Source organism: Perna viridis, chromosome 1, assembly GCF_037379345.1.
Source record: "Perna viridis isolate PV_CMFRI_1.1 ecotype Kerala chromosome 1, ASM3737934v1, whole genome shotgun sequence".
In the NCBI taxonomy this organism is placed as follows: Eukaryota; Metazoa; Mollusca; class Bivalvia; order Mytilida; family Mytilidae; genus Perna; species Perna viridis.
In genome coordinates this window covers 65,741,987-65,765,130 of record NC_142445.1, presented here as the reverse complement: position 1 = coordinate 65,765,130, position 23,144 = coordinate 65,741,987, and the positions used below count along the sequence as shown (strand labels likewise).

General features: G+C 33.3%; 1 protein-coding gene across 1 annotated transcript; it reads right to left on the bottom strand.

The window, feature by feature from the left end:
• Nucleotides 1-3,873: 3,873 nt before the first annotated feature.
• On the bottom strand, nucleotides 3,874-17,854 carry LOC148629898 (S-methyl-5'-thioadenosine phosphorylase-like). The gene is made up of 9 exons (XM_088559468.1): nucleotides 17,729-17,854; nucleotides 15,007-15,093; nucleotides 14,393-14,451; nucleotides 13,722-13,889; nucleotides 13,024-13,126; nucleotides 11,682-11,834; nucleotides 10,751-10,837; nucleotides 9,709-9,831; nucleotides 3,874-6,006 (listed from the first exon to the last, which is right to left on the bottom strand). The coding sequence occupies exons 1-9, from the start codon at nucleotides 17,831-17,833 to the stop codon at nucleotides 5,965-5,967; spliced, it is 927 nt and encodes a 308-aa protein (XP_088415594.1). The 5' UTR covers nucleotides 17,834-17,854; the 3' UTR covers nucleotides 3,874-5,964.
• Nucleotides 17,855-23,144: the final 5,290 nt, after the last annotated feature.

The window sequence follows — 23,144 nt, the reverse complement described above, 5'->3', positions numbered from 1 at the left end:
ATTGTGCATATTACCAGGAATTTTTTTATCTGCTGAATTTGCACGAGTAATGTCCAAATAAATTTAGAAATTTCATAAAATATACCACTAATGCAAATTATAAGTGTAACTCACCAGAAACTACAGAACCAAATTTCATGAAACTTGTAGGTAGTGAGGATACAATATGTAGTTATACATTATACTAGGAAATTTTTATCCTCTTTTTTATAGTTTTATGTCCCTATGAATTTTCAAAAATATACAGGCATCACAATGATGAAACCACTCAACAGAATCTCATGAAACTTGGTAGGTAGCACAGTATTTAAAAGTACCTGTAGCCATACAGTATATATTTCTCTATACTAAAAGAAACCTCACAGCACAATTTAAAGCATGATGTAGGTTTGCAAGATTTTATATTAACTTGTAGCCCTAGAGGAAAAGGTAGATTTCAGGTTAAGTTTATATTATTTTTTTTAAAATGTCTTCTTAAGATATATTTCATTTATTGCTAGCTTTGTTATAGTAGCATTAGATGGCTACTATACAAATGTACAAGAGGCCCCCCCCCCCCACCCCAGGATCCTGAATCGCTCACCTGGTTATTTTTTTGTCTTTCAAGGGCAATAAGTCTAAAAAGGAATGGTCCAACAAGTTTGATCCCTGCAAATGTCCTTAGGTTGTATAATTAGGATCATTTCATTTTTGAAAGTTTCATTCTATCTATCATTATTTTCAAGATATTGGCTGAAAACTGTTAAAAAAACATTGCTTTTCACCTTTAAAGGGCAATAACTAAGTAGGAGTTGTCTGACAACTTTGATCCCGGGAGACTTTTGTAGGCCTTACAATTAGGATCATTTCAGCATAAAAAGAACTTTGCTAAACGTAACAGTTTGGGAGATATATGAGAAAAACTTCTGTCTGACCCCTATGTTTTATTTTTAGTAATAGCGGCCATGTTTTTCAATGGATCAAAAATTCCCTATTCTATACAGAATACCCCAAGGAACATTCATATCAAGTTTGGTTTCAGTTGGTCTAGTACTTTCAAAGGGAAAGATCTTTGAAAGAAATAACATTAAAAATAGCCAAAAAAAATGTTGAAAAAGGACAACGCCAACATGGCTAAACAGATTAACTAGAAAATTTGACCACAGACAGATCTCATCATGCTGAATACTTTTACCCATGTCAGAATTTGGCTTAAACTAATGGTTTTGGAGATATTATCAGTGAAAAACTACTGTCTGACCACTTTGTTCTATTTTTAGTATTGACAGCCATGTTTTTTGACGGATCAAAAATACCCACATCAGTTCTATGCAGGATACCCCAAGGAACACTCATACCAAGTTTGGTTCCAATTGGTCAAGAAGTGTCAGAGGAGAAGATTTTTTAAAGAAATAACATTAAAGATAGCAAAAAAATGTCGAAAAAGGGCAAAATTTCAACATGGCATAACAGATTAAAATGAAAATTTGACCACAGATAGTTCTCATAATCCTGAACACTTTTACCCATGTCAGACTTTGGCTAAACCTAACGGTTTTGGAGATATATGCCAAAAACTACTGTCTGACCCCTATGTTCTATTTTTAGTAACAGTGGCCATGTTTTTGGACAGATCAAAAATCCCCACACCCGTTTGATGCAGGATACCCCAAGGAACATTCATACCAAGTTTGGTTCCAAATGGTAAAGTAGTGTCAGAGGACAAGAGTTTTGAAAAATTGTTAAAGACGGACGACGGACACCAAGTGATGACAACTCACATGGCCTTTGGCCAGGTCAGCTAAAAATCAATTTTAAGTAAGAGCTTACGGCAAAATATAAAAATATGAACTGTTTCATATGGTGCAGCTTGATATGACCACTTAGGTAACCCTCTACTCTTAATAGTTATTGCAAGTAATAGCTCTGCATTTGGATTGGGATTTAAAAATTTAAAAATTGACACAAAGTTAAAAAGTGACCAGAATCCAAATGGCCCCTTTTGCCACTAATTCCTTAATGGTTCTAGTCACAACCTCCAAAATCAATCCCAGCCTTCTTTTGGGAGTATGGCACATTGCAGTAAAATAGATTAATTTATTTTACTGTAAGTGGTATCAAAACGTCAGAAAATACATCTTTCAGGCCCAAATAGGTTAAAATTGCAGTATCCAAAATCAATCCAAGCATTTCTTTCATGGCACAGCACCTAGTGATATAGTTTTAAAGAAATTCATTCACATTTACACAACAAGCTATTGTCAGAATTCTGAATATCAAGAAAACATTTGCTTTCTAGCTCTATTTTGGCACCTAAATTGAAAGGTTCAAGACAGAACCAATCAATCAATCCAAGCTTTCTTTTGTTGTATGGCACTTTGTAGTACAATTTTTGAATCAAGATCAATACACTTACACTCAAGATATTATAAAATGTGTTAAGGTAACAACAGAAATAATTACTACAATTTGTTTGCAGTTGTATAAATCAATATATCGACGTTCATTCTATTGGTAGTACAAATGACATAAGGGAATCTAATGGGTCATTTAATTATAACCTGCTACCTTGTGTGGTAATGATCTACAAAAAACCATAACTATATAAAGAAGGACGGCAACAGCTAAATACAACATAATTGGACAACCAAAAAATTGGATTGTATGAAAAAAGCAAACTTAATGTTTTGTTTCATACTACTAAACAATTGTGCAGTGTTTGAATAGAATTCTTTGATATGTTCTCATGTTTTAAAAGGGAAAAGGGGAGATGACGAATTTCAGAGCTTGCAAAACTTGAAAACTGCATGTAAGATTGTGTTGATGATTAAACTTGATCTGTATTTCAAAGCAATAAAACATTGTGTAAAATCTTTAAAAATAATTTTGGTTGTTTCTTATGTTATCATCAGGAAATCACAAAAACGGGTGATGTGTGTGTACAAAATAGCACAAATCTACTAATGGTATTGTACTGAAAATTGAAAGTGTTTTATGGCAGTAACTGCAGCATTTTTTGAAGCAATTCTTTGATTCATTTTTAGCTCACCTGGCCATAGGCCATGTGAGCTACAGCCATAACTTGGTGTCTGTCTGTGTTAACAATATCTTCAAACATCTTCTCCTCTGAAACTACAGTATGGATTTGAATGAAACTTAAAATGATTGTTCCTTAAAGTATCCTGCACAAAATGACCGCTTGGATTTTTGATCTGTTAAAAACATGGCTGCCATTACTAAAAATCGAACATAGAGGTCGGACAGCAGATTTGTTCATATATCTCCAAAACTGTTTGATTAAGCCAATATCTTTCAATTGCTGAAATGATCCTTATGATTAGACCTACAAAAATCTCTCAGGGATCAAAGTTGTCAGTTGACTCCATTTTAGAGTCATCGCCCTTAAGAGGTGAAAAATTACGTTTTCAGCAGTTTTCAGCCTATATCTTGAAGACTAAAATAGAATGACTTTCAATTGATGAAATGATCCTTACAGGGCTTTCATTATCTTTTCAGTGAACAGGCTTAATAGAGAAAATGGACCATCTACACCTTCAACATGTATCAAATGGGGTCAGTGGGGCCCATTGTGATTTTGAACCATTCATTTCCATTTTTTGAACTGTCTACATTTTGACAGTAGCCGGTTCTTAATGAAACCTATGTCCTTATGATAAGTCCTACCAAAGTCTACATGAAGTCAAAATTGTTGGACAACTCCTTGTTAGAGTTATTGCCATTGAAAGGCAAAAATTTAACAAGTTGAGCCATTCAGGCTCCTGTGAGACTCTTGTTTAGTTGAAATCACAGGATGATAGGCAGACAAATGGAAACATAAATGGAGGGTATCACATAATGCCTTACAACTATGAGTAGCATAGCATAAACTCAAAGTGGGAAAAAGTAACTTTATTGGAGTGAACCAAGTGCTTTTCGAAAAGTGAATACATTGCAAAAAAATAACAGTCAAGTAATCACCTACAACAAGTTTTACAAGCTAAGGCCTCTCAACAGGAAAAAAAGACTATTGTGATTACTAACCATGTAATGTTTCTAATTTTATAAAACAGTACATAAAAAGTTAGGATAAAACAAATATTGAAGATAGAAAATTAAAAGTATTATACATTGCATAATGAGAATGTTTCTAGTATACATAGTTTTCTAGATATATCGCTGCTAACTTATCTGAATAAGGGTAAAAATAGACAAATTAGTTATTCCTTCCTTGTCCATACATTCAAAAACCTCTACAAATAACACCATAGGTGACAAAATCACTATGTAAAAAAATGGTGGGATTTCCTTTGATTTTAGAACAAACCTCAATATGAAAGTCAATTAAATAAATATTCTCCTTATATACATTGTACAATACTCGCATGGTAAAACAGTATACAATCAAAAATAGACAATCCTTAAACGAAACAACCTCTACAACTGCAGTAAATACTCATAACAAATACCTCCATTTCAAATGACTGGTAACCAGGGTTTGACATCAACACTAATTCATGAAACAGGGTTTAGATATTAACATTAGCTCATGAACCAGGGTTTGACATCAACACTAATTCATGAACCAGGGTTTAGATATTAACATTAGCTCATGAACCAGGGTTTGACATCAACACTAATTCATGAACCAGGGTTTGACATCAACACTAATTCATGAACCAGGGTTTAGATATTAACATTAGCTCATGAACCAGGGTTTGACATCAACACTAATTCATAAACCAGGTTTTGATGATAACATTAGCTCATGTACCAGGGTTTGACACAGGCACTAGCTCATGTACTAAGGTTTCAGGCACACAAATTTAAAATTTCAGGAAGAATTTGTGAATAGTGTCATAGCAATAGCAAAAAGGCTCAGAATGACATGTATTATCGAACAACTCTTGATTCTTTGTCTAAATCTGAGCCTGATTTTTTTTCCAGTTGGGCTTATTTTTTTTCATTATTCATTTCTAGCCATGAAGACCACTATGCCAAAGTAGTTGGAGTAAAAGCGTTGTGTCAAACTCTGACACTTATGGCAGAACAATTCAATACATACAGAAAGTACAGTAAGAAAGTTAACCACAGTATATTCCTAAGAATGCATCCCTGACATTGACTGGTAACTACAAACATATATATAATCCCAAAAATTCTCAAAGTTAATACATATAGATAATTGAAATGTAACATAAAGATTTAATTTGATAATCTAAGGAATGATGTTTGATGTTATCAACATCAATTAACATGTTCAGAAATGGTAATGTTGTAAGTTAATTAATAACTATAACAAAATTTAATATAGATTTGGGGATTTTTTATATAAATTGTTTAAAGAATTTTGTATGGTATCAAATAGTTAATAAAAACTTCTATATTTAAAACAAAAATAAATAAACCAAGAAAATAAGGAATGCGTGTTACAATAACTGAATAACATATCTGGATAAATACAGATAATGTGTGCTTCATATGAGGAAAAAAAGAAAGCACAGATTATAAATACACTAGTGAAATGCAGTTAATATATGGAAGTGCAAAGATATAAAACTAAACAAAATCAATGTCGACTTAATGTTTGTGTAAAATAAGATTAGAAATAACCACTGCTGCTTAAATTGGCTTAATAAATCTCTAGTTTCTATAGAAGCCTCCCTATCCTTTTTTTACCATTTTTTTATATTTTGATAAGTTATTGACTTACACAGACCTAGTTTTAAAAGCATACACAAAGAAAGTCTTCAATTTGTAATTTGCTTTAATTAGGTTTTAATAAAGGTCTTGAAATAGAAGTCACTCAAAAGATTTAAAAATCATACATTGCATTGACAATGTAACATGTAGTAAATCAAGGTTAATTTCTTAGATAAAACCTTAAATAAATTTTATGGCTTATTTAAGCATTGAATATCGTTTAAGGAATGCGTAAGTCAACCATGGCCATCAATCCTCAGCTGAACTCAGCTTAATACAACCTAATCAGTAACTGTGAGGCAATAGAGTGTTCATCTTTACCGTTTTCTGAAAGAAAAAAAAACAATTAGAGGCATACATGTAAGTACAAATATAAGGTGAAAGTGTACCATAACTCATATCAACTTACCAGTACAACTCACCTTGCATTAAGAGAATTCCTTTACTTACATTTCACCTATTTAATGAAAACCTTAATATTGCTCAGAACTAGAGGCTCCCAGGAATCTGAATCCCTCACCTGGTTCATTTTTTTGCCTGACAAGGGAGATAACTCTAACAAAAAGTCATCCTACAACTTTGACCCTTTGCAGACTTTCATAATTACCATGAAGATAATTTCATCAATTGAAAGTTTTTTTCTATCTATTATAGTTTTCAAAATACATGTAATGACTAAAAAAATGCTTTGTGGAGCACATTAAGATACACCCACACAGGTCGAATCCGGAACAGGTGGGGCAAATAGAAACACAAAGTTCAAGCTTGATACAGCTTTGAACCTTTGTTGTGATTAGATGTTCCACACAAGATAATACTTTGACCAGAATGGAAGCAGTCAAATAACATGATACTTGCAATAAGACTTTTTAAGATAACCTGAATAGACGAAAAGATAAAGAGCTTTCTATAAATCTAAGAATTTTGTTTCTGTATCTGGAGGGTATGATAAAAAAATCTATCTCACATCAATCAAAAGAAACAATTCACCAATGTTTTACAAAAATCGGTGGCAGCATTTTTAGTAAGTGAACTATGGACAAGCTGACAGAGGGACAGGCTCCCGTATACCATATTACATCCCCTCTTGAAAGATGGGCATATATAGACTGTAAAATAAGAACTTTTTGCCTCTCAAGGGTAAAAACTCTAAGAAGGAAAATTATACCACAATTGAAACTTTCGTAGACCTTATCATAGGGATCATTTCATCAAGAAAGTTTTTTTTTTATATATTATAGTTTTCAAGATATTGGCTAAAAACTGCAAAAAAAAAACCATCAATTTTCGCCTTCCAAGAGCAATGACTCTAACAAGGAGTTGTCCTTAATCTTTGACCCAACAGTTGTAGAACTCTCCAAGCTAAAGAGGAAAGTCGCCTTTATTTTTCTTTATCTCTTAGAGTTTTTGAGATATACATGTGTATACATATATTTTCAATACATGCTTAAACAATAAGGAAGATAGAAACTAAAGTGTGGATTACAAAGAATGTACTTCTGATAGCTTATAATGCAGAAAAAAATGTCAACTTTGAACAGGCGAAGATTAATATTAAAGATTACTCAAATATGTTCATAAGGTGCTTATCTTTAATATGTATATAAACAAGGACCCTTTCATGTTAATTCGATAAGCATGCATGACATATTCTTCCATAAGGTTGGGCTTGGGTAGAACAATAGAATTTTCAGCGCTAGTGAATACTGAGCATGCTCCATCCATGCTCATGGACTATCCCACAGTAAACATGAAAGGGTTTCTTGCCGAAAGTACGCAGACTTTTTGTATCACACTATAACTTAAACAAATAGGCTTCTGGAACAGGGTTATGTTGCTACAAGATCGAAGTCATCACTACAGAAGTTTTATGGTCGTCATCATGAACTCACGGATCGTTATGGTGTATCAATCTGCACCATGAAAACTGATTTATTCAACGGGTCATAGTTTTCCTTTCCTCATTTGTCTACCCCAGGTTGAACTTTTTATAAGCAACCTGGCAGGTGCTTCTAGAAATGCAGAGGATGCTTACCCTACCAGTGCACCTGGTCCATGCTCCCAGTTTTAGTGGAGTCCGAGTTGATCATTTGCTTTTGTTAATTTGTATGTATGATATTAATTACTTTATGTAAAACATAGATAACTAAAGGACCTGATGGATTGGATACTGGTTTTCAAATGTTCAATAGTCTTTAACCCATGTAAATTTCAACCAAATTAAAAATTCTAATGAGGTCACAGTTCAGTAAAGACATCTATCCATAGATTTTTTTTAATTTGTTAGTGGTTAAAAACAAGAAGCTCCCAGGAGTCAGAATCTCTAATCTTCTTAAATATTTTCTTAAATTTTGTCTTTCAAGGACAATTAATTAAACAAAGAGTTGTCAAAACATTTTGACTCAAGAAGACTTTGGTAGGACTTATCATAAGGATCAATTCAGCAATTGAAAATTTCTTTCTATCTACCAGTATTATAGTTTTCAAGATAACTGTAAAAAAAAACTTCATTTTTCATCTTTCAAGGGCAATAATTCTTACAAGGAGTCATCTGACAACTTTGATTCCTGGAGATTTTTGTAGGACTTATAATAAAGACCATTTCAGCAACTGAAAGAATTTGGCTAAACCTAATGTTTTTGGAGATATAATAAGCAAAAAAACTACTGTCCGACCCCTATGTTCTACTTTTAGTAAGGGCAGCCATGATTTTTGATTTGATTAGTTCTATGCAGGATACCCCAAGGAACATTCATACCAAGTTTGGTTCTAATTGGTGAAGTAGTGTCAGAGAAGATTTTTGAATGAAATACCATTAAAAATAGCAAAAAAACTTCAAACAAGAGGCTCCAAGGAGCCTGAATCACTCACCTGGTTAAGTTTGTCTTTCAAGGGCAATAAATTTAGCAAGGAGTTGTGCAACAATTTTGACTCGAGAATTGGTAGGACTTTTTATAAGGATCTTTTCAGAAATTAATAGTTTCTTTCTATCTATTATAGTTTTCAAAATATTGGCTGAAAACTTAAAAAAAAAAACAAAACAAAACAAAACAAAAAAAATGTCATTTTTTATCTTTCAAGGGCAATAAGTCTTACAAGGAGTCACCTGACAACTTTGATCCCCAAAGAATTTTGAAGGCCTTTTGTGGCTACTTTTGAAGATATATGCGAAAAACTACTGTCTGACCCGTATGTTCTAGTTTTGGTAATGGTGGCCATGTTTTTCGACGGATCAAAAATACCAACATCATTTTCTATGCAGGATACCCCAAGAAACATTCATACTAAGTTTGGTTCCAATTGCAAAATACTGTCTTTCAGCAAGGTGAGCTAAAAAATCAATTTGGCACCAGCATGCAAATTTTCAGCATATGTCAGTAGGCAATTAATGGAGAATACATCATTTTTGTTCTTTTTGGTCAGGCTTTGATCACTTATACTAACAAGCATTTTGCAGCCATCTACCTCCTTGTGTAAAAAAGGTTGTAGTGCAAAAGTCCCAAAACTGCTGTAAAATTTGTCAAATCTAAATGGTGGTGCAATTTGATCAACTATGTATGGTGATTAACAATTCTATGAAATTCAAACAAAATCAATTGACCAGTATCCATGGAGTTGCGTCCACGAAGTGTTCGTATAGTGTAGCATGTACAAATTCAACAAAATCCCATAACTCCTGCAAAATTTGTTGAATCAGAATGGCAGCACAATATGATCAACTATAAATGGTGACTAACAATCCTACAAAACTCAAACACAATCCATCGAACGGTATCCGGAAAGTTGCACCAAAAAGTGTGACCAGATGGACAGACACGAGTATTTCCATGTCCCCTTGCAAGGGACAAAAATGACATTATGAGGATATAAGTACAGGTACTATTGACTGAATTCAAACCAAAAGAATGATAAAATGAGTCCATAAAATTTTGTTTACAAACAATATAAATGACTAAAGCAAAAACTACCAGTATTATGTTAAGTTTAAAGCTGGATAACCATTGTAAAAACTCTATTGTATGCATATACCTGATTCTCCTCAATTGTTTTTGTCCAATCTTCTTTTGCTATTTTAGGAATGACATCAAGTAGAAGTTTCTGTGCGTTTGCTGCATTTTGCTTAAATATTTTCATAATATTTTCTACATTTACCTAAAATACAAAAACAAAAACATACAGGTCAGGAATACTGATATAGCATAAGTCATTAACCTTGAACTACTGACCTTTTTTAGTAACAGTTATCTTAACTTTCAACCAAATGACATCAAAATCATAAGGTGTCTTCCTTGTTACTCATAATCTGCTTTGTTGATTGTTTTAACAAGGTAACTAAAGTTGTTGGCGAAAACCAAATATGAATAAAAAGATCAGGGCAGATAGAGAGCTAAAATCTAAAAAAAAAAAAAAAAAAAAGAGCTCTAAAAGTATAAAGTATCCTCTCCTGTTTTTGCAATGAACAGGGAACAGTTGTTTCTTATGCATTTAAACTGAAGGTCAACAATAAAATCAGAAGTTTTGAATATGATTCAACATAATTATAATGTGTATAAATAAACATCCTAACACAATATCAAAATAGATTTATTTTGTGAACCAAGTTTTTTTTTTGCGGTGTTCTATCATCTCAAATGTTAAAAAAAACCTATTGATAACATTATTGTGTAATTTCAGCTGATTTTTAGTCTGATAGAAAACAACGATTTAAAACACATTATTTAAACTCATTTAATCTAAGTTTTCTGCAAATTTGTTATTATTGTTAATTATGAAAATATATGACAGCTATCTTTAGGTAAATATGCTACTAGCACTGGAATCACTGAGGTGATATTCTCCCTAATATTATAGATTATTCAGGAAATATTAGGCAATCATTCGACTTGCATTACAAAAAGTTTGTTGGCTCCTATTGTCATCACAAACATTAGACAAAACTCAAGCCCTTCCATTATCTCAAACATTCTATTTATTTAAATGAAAATGGAAGATATTTTTTATGAATATTAGTAGAACAGTGAAAAGAAAACTTTGCAATATTAAAAGCTTGTTTCAAATTACTCGACCTTACCCCTTCATCTTCTTCCCTCCAACTATCATAGTCTGTAACTAAAGCCATAGAGGCATAACTCAGTCCTAACTCTTTAGCTAGAATCACCTGTAACAATTAAACGATTCGTGAACTCATTCCTCAATATCATAAATCTGACATTTAAATCCATTACTTAACGTTATCATGAACTTGTGGATCGTTGCAGTGTATCCATCTGTGCCATGAAAACTAATTTGTTCAACATGTCATAGTTTTCCTTTCCTCTTTCTACTACCTAGGAATTGACTTTTTATGAGCAACTCGGCAGGTGTTTCCAGAAAAGCAGAGGATGCTTACCCAACTGGTGCACCTGGTCTATGCTCCCAGTTTTTAGTGGAGTCTGAGTTGCTTATTTGCTTTTGTTACTTTGTATGTATGATTTTAGTTACTTTATGTTCTTTGTTGTGTATGTCTGTTTTCCATGTCTGGTCTTTGTCCCTGGATTGCATTCTTTTGACTACTGCTATAACCTTAGTTTTTATTTATTTTTTGTTTAATAATATTTAGAAATATATATCTAGCAACATTGCTTCCTGAAAATAATGTCAAAATATGTTCACACGTGCTGAAGAATGCTATGGTTTAACAAGAGGGCAAAACTTGTTATGTGCACAAGTTAAATCTCCAAGCTGTATCTGCACGAGCTATCACTTTTGGGTTATTTATAATCCTATTCATTATTTTTAATTTAAAATAAGTTAAGAATTTTTTATCAACAGAAATTTTGACATTTAATATTATCAGTGACATCAAAAAAGAGAAAAATGTTGTGACTTTTTGGTTTAATAAAGCCGGAGAGTGAAAATACAGAATCGGTTTCAAATATGAATGATTGAAATTTTTCACATAGGAAACATTGAATTATTCACTGATGTACACAATAATATGAGAGTACTTTAAAAAAAATTACCTCTGGTACTGTGGTCATATTTATACAATGTGCTCCCCAAGAATGCCACAGTTTGCTCTCAGCCCTGGATGAAAATCTTGGTCCCTCTATAGTAAGCATAGTACCTGTAGGGTGAATAGTCAATCCTTGCTGTTTTCCACTGTCATACAACATCTAAAATAAAAACATTCAATAGTGATTTATAAATAAGTAAGTACCAAATTTCATGTTTCATCACAATTTTGTTGCTTTATGGATTTTAATTTAAGGATTCATTAAAGCTTTCAATATTCAATAGCCATTTTACATTTTGTTGTGAAAATGAATTTGTGGTTTGCTCGAAAAGGTAATTTCTCGCATTTCAATGGCAATAACTTTAACAAGGCGTCATCCTTTGACTTGACTGTAGATCTTGTAATTCTGCATTTAAAGTGTGCTTACAAATTCACATTATCTCTTACATTTTTTGATATAGGCAAAGTAAAGCAATTCACCCTCATGTTCCTTTTATTGCTATGACGGAAATTATTATAAGGACTATGAACATATCAAATATAATTTTGAAACAAGATGCTTTAAGAATGATGGTGACCAATTATCATCTTCATCTGAATTGTGTTTTAAGTGGAGAAGTTTTTTTAAAGTTAACAGACCACAGACAACAGACCCCAGTGATGTCATAAGCTCACATGGACCATTGGTCAAGGTGAGCTAAAAATAGACTGATCACTTTAAGATATCTACCACTATTTGTGGCATAGCCTTAATAAAAGAAATGTACTACATGTATATACATGGCAGGATAGATTCATTTCATAAATGAGAAAACCAGAGGTTCAAATTAGTGGTGGCAAGTATTTCCCCTTAAATTTGATCACTGAATTAGTGGTGGCCCAGGTAAAGGACACTAAATTTTTATCTTTAAAATTTCATTTAAGTAAGTCCTGGGCTGAGACTATTGCTTTTCTTCAAATGGGCCATCGATTTGAAAGGTCAAGGCCCTTCCAGTCTTAAAAGTAAGTTTGTAACCCTGTAACTCTTCTTCATATCAATTACCATCTGTAGTATAGATTGATGTATTTTACTGTAATCTTACCTTGTTCATTCTTATTCAAAATCTAAACCACTGCCTGAAGAGTCTTAATGAAGACCTTAAAAAATCCCATCCAACCTCAGCATGCCAGAGGTCAATATAAAATTCAGATTTTTTAAAACTACTTCCTTAAGCCAAGTAAGATTTGATGCTACCATGATTGGTCTGTTTATTACATAGTCAAGTTTACCACTGACACAACTATCAACAGTTTATTATAAAATATTCACCCAGCTACCATTATAGCAGAATTTTGTTTATTGAATATACCTTACTGGTCCTCTGACAGAATGGTTCAGCCATGGCCATGTGACATATACCCTTCGGTGATGTTGGAGCTCCATCAAAAAATGTTTGTATTCTCTTTTGTGTCCTTCAAAAACACAAAGCCTATTGGTATCTTTTTAGAACATATTGACAAAAACTGCAATAGAACTGCAACCAAAATCATACAATGGAAGTGAATGCACAACAGTATCCCTTACAATTGTAATACCTAGTTTGTTTGGCCTGAGTCCATTACTTAGATGTAACTTTCCTTCCTCTAGTGTATATCAGTCTACTGACATGCTCTGTAAAACTGGTATCATACTGTATGTGACCTGGCAAGGGTGTATTAGCAGTCACCAGGGAATATTACAGAAAAGTTCAGTTGGTTATTTAAAACCACAGGCTTACCCTACCGGTGCACCTGGTCCATGCTCCCAGTTTTTAGTGGAGTCCGAGTTGCTCATTTACTTTGTATGTATGATTTTAGTTACTTTATGTTCTTTCTTGTGTATGTCTGTTTTCCATTTCTGGTCTTTGTCCCTGGATTACATTCTTTTGATTACCACTATAACCTTGGTTCCCTTGATTACTCCTTCAAAACTTATCAACTTATCTAGGAACTTCTTCTGATCTACTATTTATGAAATTATCTAGAAAATGAATAACGTTTTGGTGAGATGATCCAATATTTGACTTACCTATCAATGAACTGGTCCAATACTACAATATCACCAGGATGCATTCCTTCTTGTAGAGATCCACATGCTGTTGTCACAAGTATATGAGTACAGCCTTCTTCCTTCATTGCCCAGAGATTGGCTCGGAAATTTACATTTGTTGGCATTATACTGTGTCCCCTCCCATGTCTGTCAGTACATTAAATAAAATAAAAAAGTTACTATCTTATACTTATTTACCCCTGCACGGTGTGAAAATAGATACATGCCGAGTATTTTTTTGGTGAAATTAAATTATCTCAATTTGTATGTTGGGTCACATTACAGTTTTTGAACAGCTACACTGGAAATACCATTTCTGGCATATATTTTGTACATGTCTTGATCATAATAACGATAAGCAATATGACCAAATTTAATTACCACAAAACAAAAGTTTAAGAAATATGAAATCCAAGAAAAAAGGTTAATGATAATTTATTGTATTGCTGAAGAATCTGATAATTAGAAACACATGAGAAGCCTATTGGATTCCATTGAATTTCTTCATGAATAGTAGTACTTATCATACAATCTTACAATATCAAAGCTGTTGACAAAATGAATGGGCAAACATCACATGATAATGTTTTTCCTAATCAGATTTCAAATATTTATACGAGTATATATTTATATACCTGTTTTGAGCCTACCTGGATAATAGTACACATGGTACACCTGCTATTTCTCCACACTTCAAGGCATCAGATGGCTTAAAATTAAATAAAGCCATAAGTAAGAATAAAGTTTTTTTTTCAGTTTTGTTGACTTAACAAATAAACATTTTTCAATGTGGATAATTCGTTATAGGGAGACAATCCTGAAACAAATCAAAATATAGATAAATGCGATAATTTTTTAAATTTAAAGTATAAAAACTACTGAACAATGATGCAACAAGATAATGAATAACAAGGCTTTTAAACAGATGTAATTACATGTATTATGCGCATGTAGGCTGCTACCAAGAGATACATGTATAATTTAACCAAAAGTTACGTAGAATTAGGGGAGGACCACTTTGTGGGTCAGAATATTTATTTTTGAAATTTTGCAGGTCAGAAAATTTGTTTTCATCAGGACAAGATTATTTACTTATTCAGGGCCAGAATATTTATTTCCAAAAAAACTGCTAGCCCCCCTTTTAGAATCAAATCAAATTGTCATCCTCTTAATATCACATTGCAAGAAAAAAGTACAGCCCTCCTTAACCTTCCCTTGTAAGTGCTGGTACCTGTACAAACATACATGTAAAAAACATACTAACCTTCCCATATGGAGTGTCTACTTCCTTCTCTTGTGCACCTTTCAATATTTCTGGGTTTGAAAGTCCAGAGCCTCCAATTATTCCAATCTAAAATATATCACACCTTATGTGGAACAGTAATTTGAAATTGATATTGTTGTACATAGTTTTTATTTTACATGAAGTTTGTTCATTTTTATAAAGTAGAATGGTGCTTGTCAAATGCTGTTGGGAATGATCACATTTTACACTTAATTGTCATCTTGATGGATTTTCATGTTCAGATTTATTGTATATCATCATCTCAGCACTTTTATTTGGTTAATTGATTATAATTTCGTACGATATCACAGTATAGGTAATCTCTCATTGCTGTTTTTTCCAAAGCAGTCATAAAAATGGGTGAAGATAAGTACTTTTGGTCTTTATTCTGCTAATACTTTAGGAATCCTTAGGAAATTCGGTAGAACTACACAGAAAGGGTGTAGGCACTTGTCAGTACTGCCATCATCACATAGAAATTTCGCTGTAAGGCCAACCCTATTATTTCAAGCTCAGTTTCAAGTACAGTTCAAACCTCTCCTACAACTTGATTATATTTTAAAAGTTTCAGCAAAATGGAGGACAAATTATTTGTTTGTCACTACTGTGATTAGAAACGTCAAACAATATTTTGAACATTTTTATGAACATATTTATATTAAACAACAAATTCCAATAAAACTGCTGGCACATAGTCAGTTCCTCTATGAAACGAAAAATATGAAAGCTATTTACAATTCTAAGTACAACCATGACATCTGTGTTTTTTACTTGTATGCATACCACTAATGTGAACATGGTGATGCTTTTTTAAGGAAAACGTCTTGTAGCAGATATCACAGGTATACTTTTTGTCATCTTTAAATATCTTTAAATGAACAGTAAAGTCTGCTGGGTGAGTAAATGAGGAGCCATATCCATATTTTTTGTTTCTTGCTAGCATGCTTATTTCAATCATTCAATGGCCCTATTAATGATTGTTGTTATGAATTGTTGACCGCACAAAGGACACAACCAGGTAAAATGGGAAACTCTAAAAAATGCAAAAATTGTCCATTAAATTTTAGATCCTATCTTATCATTGTGATTTGCTGAATTTGAGAAGATCATTTAGAAAGTATTTTTATTTATAAGTAGCAGTCTTTGTAAGAATCACACAAATTCTGTAATGTGATGCAATACACCCCGAAAAAGGCTTTACATTTTTATTTTTGTTATTAAGTTGTTTTATGGGTCTATATGACATTCAAATCTGTCTGTTCTTGGGAGATAATTCACACTGAAAACTCAATAGTTTCTTCTGTATTTCAGTATAATTTACAGTTATCTCCCTTAATTTAGAATTCTATAGTACATTACTCGTAATTTTTATCTCTTATGAACAGGGAATATATGAAAAGCCACATGTTAATTTCAGCTTACTATAACATTTTAAACAAAATATAAAAAAAAAAAAAAACAATATGTAGCCTTTCCAACCATGAATCACATTTTGCATGATTCTTAACTGGATTACTACTTCACTGTACTTATTTTAAGTTAAGTTAAAAATTGTACATATTATATCAACTTCCGCAAATGACATTTAAATTGTGAAAGCAGTAGACAGTTTTAAAAATTGTGAAAACAGTACACATGAAATTGAATTTTAACACTATATAACACTAATCATTTTTTTAAAACCACAAGTATGTCCACTTGACAGAACCTTGCAAAATTAGTGTGTTTATAGTTACAACATATTCGTATAATATTTTTCACTTTGATACAATTACCAAAATGCCAAAAAACTTCTATATCATTCAAATCATCCTAACAACTACCCCGCATTGCAGGTTGACATATCATACAACGTCAAAAGTTTAATTGCTGCAACATGCACATTCATGGATGAGGATTCTTTATTCTTTATAAAACAACTGAATTATAATCCCACTGACAGCACAGCAAAAAGACACACAATCTATATTTTTTTAAGGCAACCAGCCCACAGTAAGGTGAAGCTCATGGCGCTCCCTTACATTCAGGCAATGCATGCCTACTCCATATTAGATGTAAGTAAACGAAATTCTCAAAAATATCAAATTTACAATTTTGAAGGTCTGCATTGATTAATATTTTATTTGATGAGCAATATTCACTCCCAGATCTTGAAAAAATTCCTTTCAAGATAAGATGCCCACCAAACAACCATTGAAGTTTATTAAATAATGTGTTAATTCATTTTTTGTTTAATGTTTGACAGAAGATAAATATATAGGCCTTAGCCTTATCAGTACGAGTGGCTTTAAAATTTGGGCTAATGTCAACAGTAGCTAGGTATGTTACCTGAACTTTTGACAGGCCAATCCTCACTCAAAGGTATAACTGACACATTAGCTTTTGCATTATAACTTAACAACCAAACCAGGAAGAAAAATGTTTTTCTAAGATGATTTTGCACTAGCCTTTAAAATCACTCCAAGGTAGGCGACCAAGCAAAATGAAAATTACCCTTATACTAATGATAAGTATTCGGACTAAAATTGTACATGTTTTATGAGAATCAATGTTCTAAATATTAGTATATGATTGATTGTTGGGGTTTAACGTCCGAGCAGCGATATTTCAGCTATATTCAGACGATTTTTATATGAAGCAAATTGCTGATGTGATTAGCCGCTAACTGGAAAACAATATTAAATCTAATCTTGACTCCTACTTTAACGTTTGTAGACATTGTTCGTGATCTGTGTTCAACGTTCTTCCACGTGTCCCTCTTTATCTTTAAAAATGAAAATAGAAGCGGACGTAGATCTAATACCATCCGGTTTCTGGTACCTAATACCTGTAAAACGAAATAGAAAAATAAATCCAACAAAACGAAAATAAATAAAAAGGAATTAAATGTTGCGAAACGAAACCATTATTTATATACTCGCATTTTATTAAAAAGAAATGAAGTTCGTCTTTGATTTTGCTATATATTACAACAGAGACAAGTTCTGCTCTGTTTTTGGTTATCATTGCGCCCCTTTCAATGGCAAAACGTGCACTTATATTACATGTAAGATAGCGTAGATCTGTGCATTTATTTGCAAAAGAGAATCTAACATTAAACAAGTACATGTACACTTTATTGAAAAGGCGTAGTCTATTATTTATGAAGTTAGATGTCACTCTCTAGTTTTCGGAAAGCCAAGTCTATAATTCGCCTGTCAATATTTGGCAAATTTGAAATAAGAGAATACATGCATGTTCATTCAGATTTTTTTATGCAGTAGCAGATCCAGAGGGGATGCAGGGGGTGGGGTGGCACCCCATTTTATTGGAAAATTTGTCATTTTTATGTGTAAAATTGACAAAAATGGCAAATAATGTCCTATCGTCCCCCTGTTTCTGAGGGACCTCGGCTGACACTCCTCCTTTTCCCTGCATGATTTACATACTTTTTTCCCTGCATGGATTCCATACTTTTGATTTCCGCTAGAATCTTGGTTCCCTTGGTTACACTTTCAAAGTGTCTGGGTCCGGCACTGTGTATGTTATTCAACCACTAGTTTGTTTCTTTGGTTGCTTTGTAAATGTCATGAAAAGGGTTTCTATAAAATCTAGAACGTGATAAAAAATATAATAGCTTGAAAATTAATTTTAACGCTCAAGGGTAATCTGTTTAATTCAGTAAGACGCCCAACATTTGATGTATCGTAATTTACTCCTATAATTTCTTTCATAAACTTAATGCGAAGTTTTTTCGAAGAGGTTTGTGTATTTTAAGTCCCCATATTTCGCTGCCATATAGACAGATGGGTATGACAAGGGTATCATTAAGTTTCTAAAGCAAATTACAGGAGTTATTCGATCTGATTAGCGTTTTAATCTTGAACAGAGCTTTTCTTCCCCTTCCCATCAGAAATTGTCCAGAGAGGTTTAGGTTTCCCGTGTTTTTAATTGTCATACGTAGGTAACAATAGGGTGTTACATTTTCAAGATAGTTATTATTGTATTTAAAAACATTTTTGTGGCTTCTGCCATAATAATTAAAGACAATTACTGTTGATTTAGAGAGGTTTATTACTAGTTTCCATGAGTCGCAGAATTCATGTATAACATCAAGAGCTTCTTGGGGCCCCTTTCCAGAATTAGATAAAAGGACAATGTCATCTGCAAATAGAAGTGAATTAATTCTTGTTGTTGCCAATTATAATTGAATCTACTTCGTTACTTTCAGGAGTACCAACAATTTGATTAATATATAAATTAAACAATAAGGGACCCAGTACGTCGCCGTGTCTTACTCCACAAGTTAAAATAGATTCTTCACTTAAACCATTTGAAAATTTATCCTATACATGTTGCTTCATAAAATTTTGAATATGAAGTTTTATGCCTATAACCCGTAATAGTAGATCATGTTTACAAAAGGTCGGAAGTGTAGCAGGTATCTACGGGAGTGTATAAAGAACATAATATATGAGCCAGTGATTCATTTATCATTGCATATACACAGCATAAAAAATAAAACAAATACTGGTTATAAACCAGAGTATTCTGAACGCATCATTTCTTCGTCATCTTCATCTTCAAATGTTGGGATACAGTTCAGCCAAATGTTGTTGCTGAAATCTGATCCTGTCTTCTATAGCCATCTTAGCCTTAATTTTGCCATTTCGTAAACCGTTAATGTTGGCCAAAAGTGTGGTGAAGTCTGCGATTGCCTGGTCTCTATTAGTTGGGTTGAGAAATATATAGTTGTGTAAAACATATTTATCTGGAAGAAAATACTCTGTTAACTCAGTTTTCAAAGAATAAATGACCGTTTCTATCATATGAATTATTCTTTCGTTAAAGTTTTCTCCTAGCCATTGAAAATTGTACGGATTTTTCGCCATTTCACGGTATAATATAGTTTTCAACACATATGTTTTCATGTCAACAGAATGCAGTCCTTTAGCAAAGTCCTTATTATGGGCTTTGTCGGTTAAAAGAGATTTTGGCCTACCTAATGTGGCCTTTATTTGCCTTTCCGATATGGGCAAATGATGTTCCTTAAATATTTTCATTACCCTCAGCGCCATTTTCACGGACGGATGTGAATTTGTCAAGAGCTGGTGCTCAATTAATGCAGATGAAATCACTGAATCATAAGAGGGATGAAAAACTACTATTAATGGCATTTTAGTTACATCAAGTGGAAAGTTCAAGCAAGCTTCATATGATAATTTCCTACAACGGTTCAAAACGCTTTCCTCTAAAGCAACCGCCAAACAAATATCAACATTTACTCTCATGAATTTTCCGCCAACTTTAAATGAATCAAAAGTGAGGTTGAAGGAAACAGACGGTCCACTACAAAAAATAACTGACGACTTTATGCCAATCAAGCAACCGAACTTCATGAAGTGTTTTGCTCTACCGGTCATTTCAGTGATCTTTTTCTCCAGAGCTTTGATGAATAATGCTATAACCAGTTCAATTTTAATAACACCATTTTCCATTACATTTTCCCACTTATCACACAAATGGGAAGTCTTTGTTGAGGCGACAAGATGCACTGTAGCATGATCTTTAGTCTGTATGGTACAGTTATGGTTTACATAGCTTGATAACTCTGTGAGAATAAATGTATAATCAAACTCGTCCGGATATTCAAGTTTTGATCCCTGGAAGAAACTGCCGGTTGGAATGACGTTGCCTTTAAACCTATCATCATCTTCCGCAATTTCTCGTAGTACGTTTTCTACAAGCTTATTTATATCGTCTACGAGCGACGTGAAAGCGCCATTGGTTTCTATTTGGCCATGTCGATTATCTAAATTTTTCAAATATGAAAACAGCAATGAGTCATTGTTTTTCAGCCATCGATAAAATGTCCGTACCAAACCTACACAGGGAAACCATCTAATTAATGATGAGAATACAACAGCGATGATATTTTGTAATAGTATTAGCTTCCTCCTCAAATAGTTAATCCGTTTTCGTTTAAGAGCTCTCATCCTATACCTGCTGTCAGAAGGGTCAGATCTTTTTACCCTTACTGATGAAATCTTATAACGCAAAATATGGCTGTTGATTCAATAAGAGCTTTATTTACTTCCTTGCAACAGCTTAAGTTACTGAACCATTGAGGGTCTTTTTAATAATTGTTGTTTATAACAATTATATTATGTAAATGCAAGGCAATAGATTTGAATACGGAAATTATGTAAAATGCGATGAGATAAGATGTAGCCAAGATATTTCGGTACCGAAGTTGTTTTTCGTATAAGTTTTAAACGAAAGATACCTATAATTTGAGACGATTTGGACGTTCATGTGCAATAACAGTTGCGATTTTTTATGGAGAAAAATAAACACAAAAATCCCGGTTTAAGCAGATTTTGGAAACAAAATATTAACTGACAAGTCACCAAAAGAACATCAAAAGTATCGATTGTGATACTGCTAAATAGAAAATACCGAGTAAAATATTTAAGTATTTTTAAGACAAGTAAGTAAGCCGCGGATCCAAGAGTCCTCCATTATGAACGATACGTTTGATTAGTTATATATTTATATAGTAAAAATTATGAATCACTGGAGTGCACCCCCCCCTTTCCACACACACATACTCCTTTTCGTTATTCATAAATCCGCCACTGCTATAGGAGTTTTGACCTTGAAAAATATGTCAATTTCAACGATTTTTCGGAGGGGTACTGAGTAAATATTTTGCATTCCACTTATAAACCTTATACGGTGTGACTGCAAAGTAGTAGTTTTTTTGTACCATTAGATTGCTGGGGTTTAACCCCAGAGCAGTAATATTTCAGCTATATACAGGCAATGAACATGAATGGATGATAGAATGAACATAAAATAAAAAATGGGATAGGACACAAGGATATTAGGGTCGACAGATTTGATCGCCACTAGAAAAAGGATGGATGAGTAGGGTCGGGCAATTTAGCCTCCTACCCCGGAGCGCAAATGTTCCCTCTCCTATCGAATACCACAGCAGGGTTCTTTAATGTGCGAGGAACGTGTCATCTTTCCCAACACGGTGCACCACTATGGTTTGTGGTCAGGTTTGCCTTAATATGGCCTGACGACCCTAGCATGTAACACGCCAGGGATACCCCATTCCACCACCTGGGGCACACAATCTAGTTGCTCTATGGACAGAGCACCCTAGACCCCGGCCAGAGTTCTGAGCACTATTTAGTCGCCTTTTACGACAAGCTTAGCGCTTCTGTGGGTCTATTCTTTTGACACCCGGACCCGCACGAGGCTGGTACCATTAGAAAGCTGAGACATTGGGCTACATAATGCATGCTTCTTATGTATCTTGGGTTTCTTTACTTGTGATGACCACGGTGATTTTGAAATTCGAAAACTTGGACCTCAGAAGCTTTTTTTGTTTACCTTATATATTTGTTACAAATATTGTCTTATACTGACCAAGAATCCGATATTATCTTAGGCAATACATCGATTCGTCAATAAGAGGTATGATGAGTCTGGAAGGTGCACGGTGGAACCTTCCGGCCAACGGACTGCTAATTATCAAACATAAATAGGGGAAACGCCGTTTCCGATTTTAAAGAATAAGATTCAACTTGAGAATATACCAACTCGAATTTATAACACAGTATACTGGTCAGTGTCTCTATAGAATAGCCATAGTTTGATGAGTGCAGTGGCCACTAAATGAAAGTCAACATTTTTGTCAATTTAGATCGAAGATCAGAATTGATATAGCAGTCGCCAGAGCCTGTAGATTTGTAAAGCCTGATAGCATCTGCAGTTATCGTACACTACCGCAGGAAAATAGTCCCATTGGCATACCCCACTTAAGTTCAAATGCAGATAGTTAGGCCCACTTTATACGTATTTCTAATACATAAAATTTAATTCCATGTTATTTATGCCAATAAACAAACACAATAAACAACTTTATCTGCGAATTAAATATGCTGATTACTTTGGTTTGTATCAACCATGATCCAATTAAAAATAGGTGACCTCTATCCTCTTTTCAGTATCTGTTTATTTCTATGCATTTACCCGAATAAACCAGTCGTTCAGTGTCGATATATTCAAGTTGCCTATTTATTTTTAGAAGCATAAAAACATATTATGCTTAGCTAGAAATGAAA

Coding starts and splice junctions, on each gene's coding strand:
- LOC148629898 (XM_088559468.1), bottom strand. CDS start 17,833: ATGGTATTAGATCTACGTCCGCTTCTATTTTCATTTTTAAAGATAAAG. Junction 10,838..11,681: donor ATATGACCACAGTACCAGAG/GTAATTTTTTTT, acceptor TAATTGTTACAG/GTGATTCTAGCTAAAGAGTT. Junction 6,007..9,708: donor AAACAATTGAGGAGAATCAG/GTATATGCATAC, acceptor TTTTTCTTTCAG/AAAACGGTAAAGATGAACAC.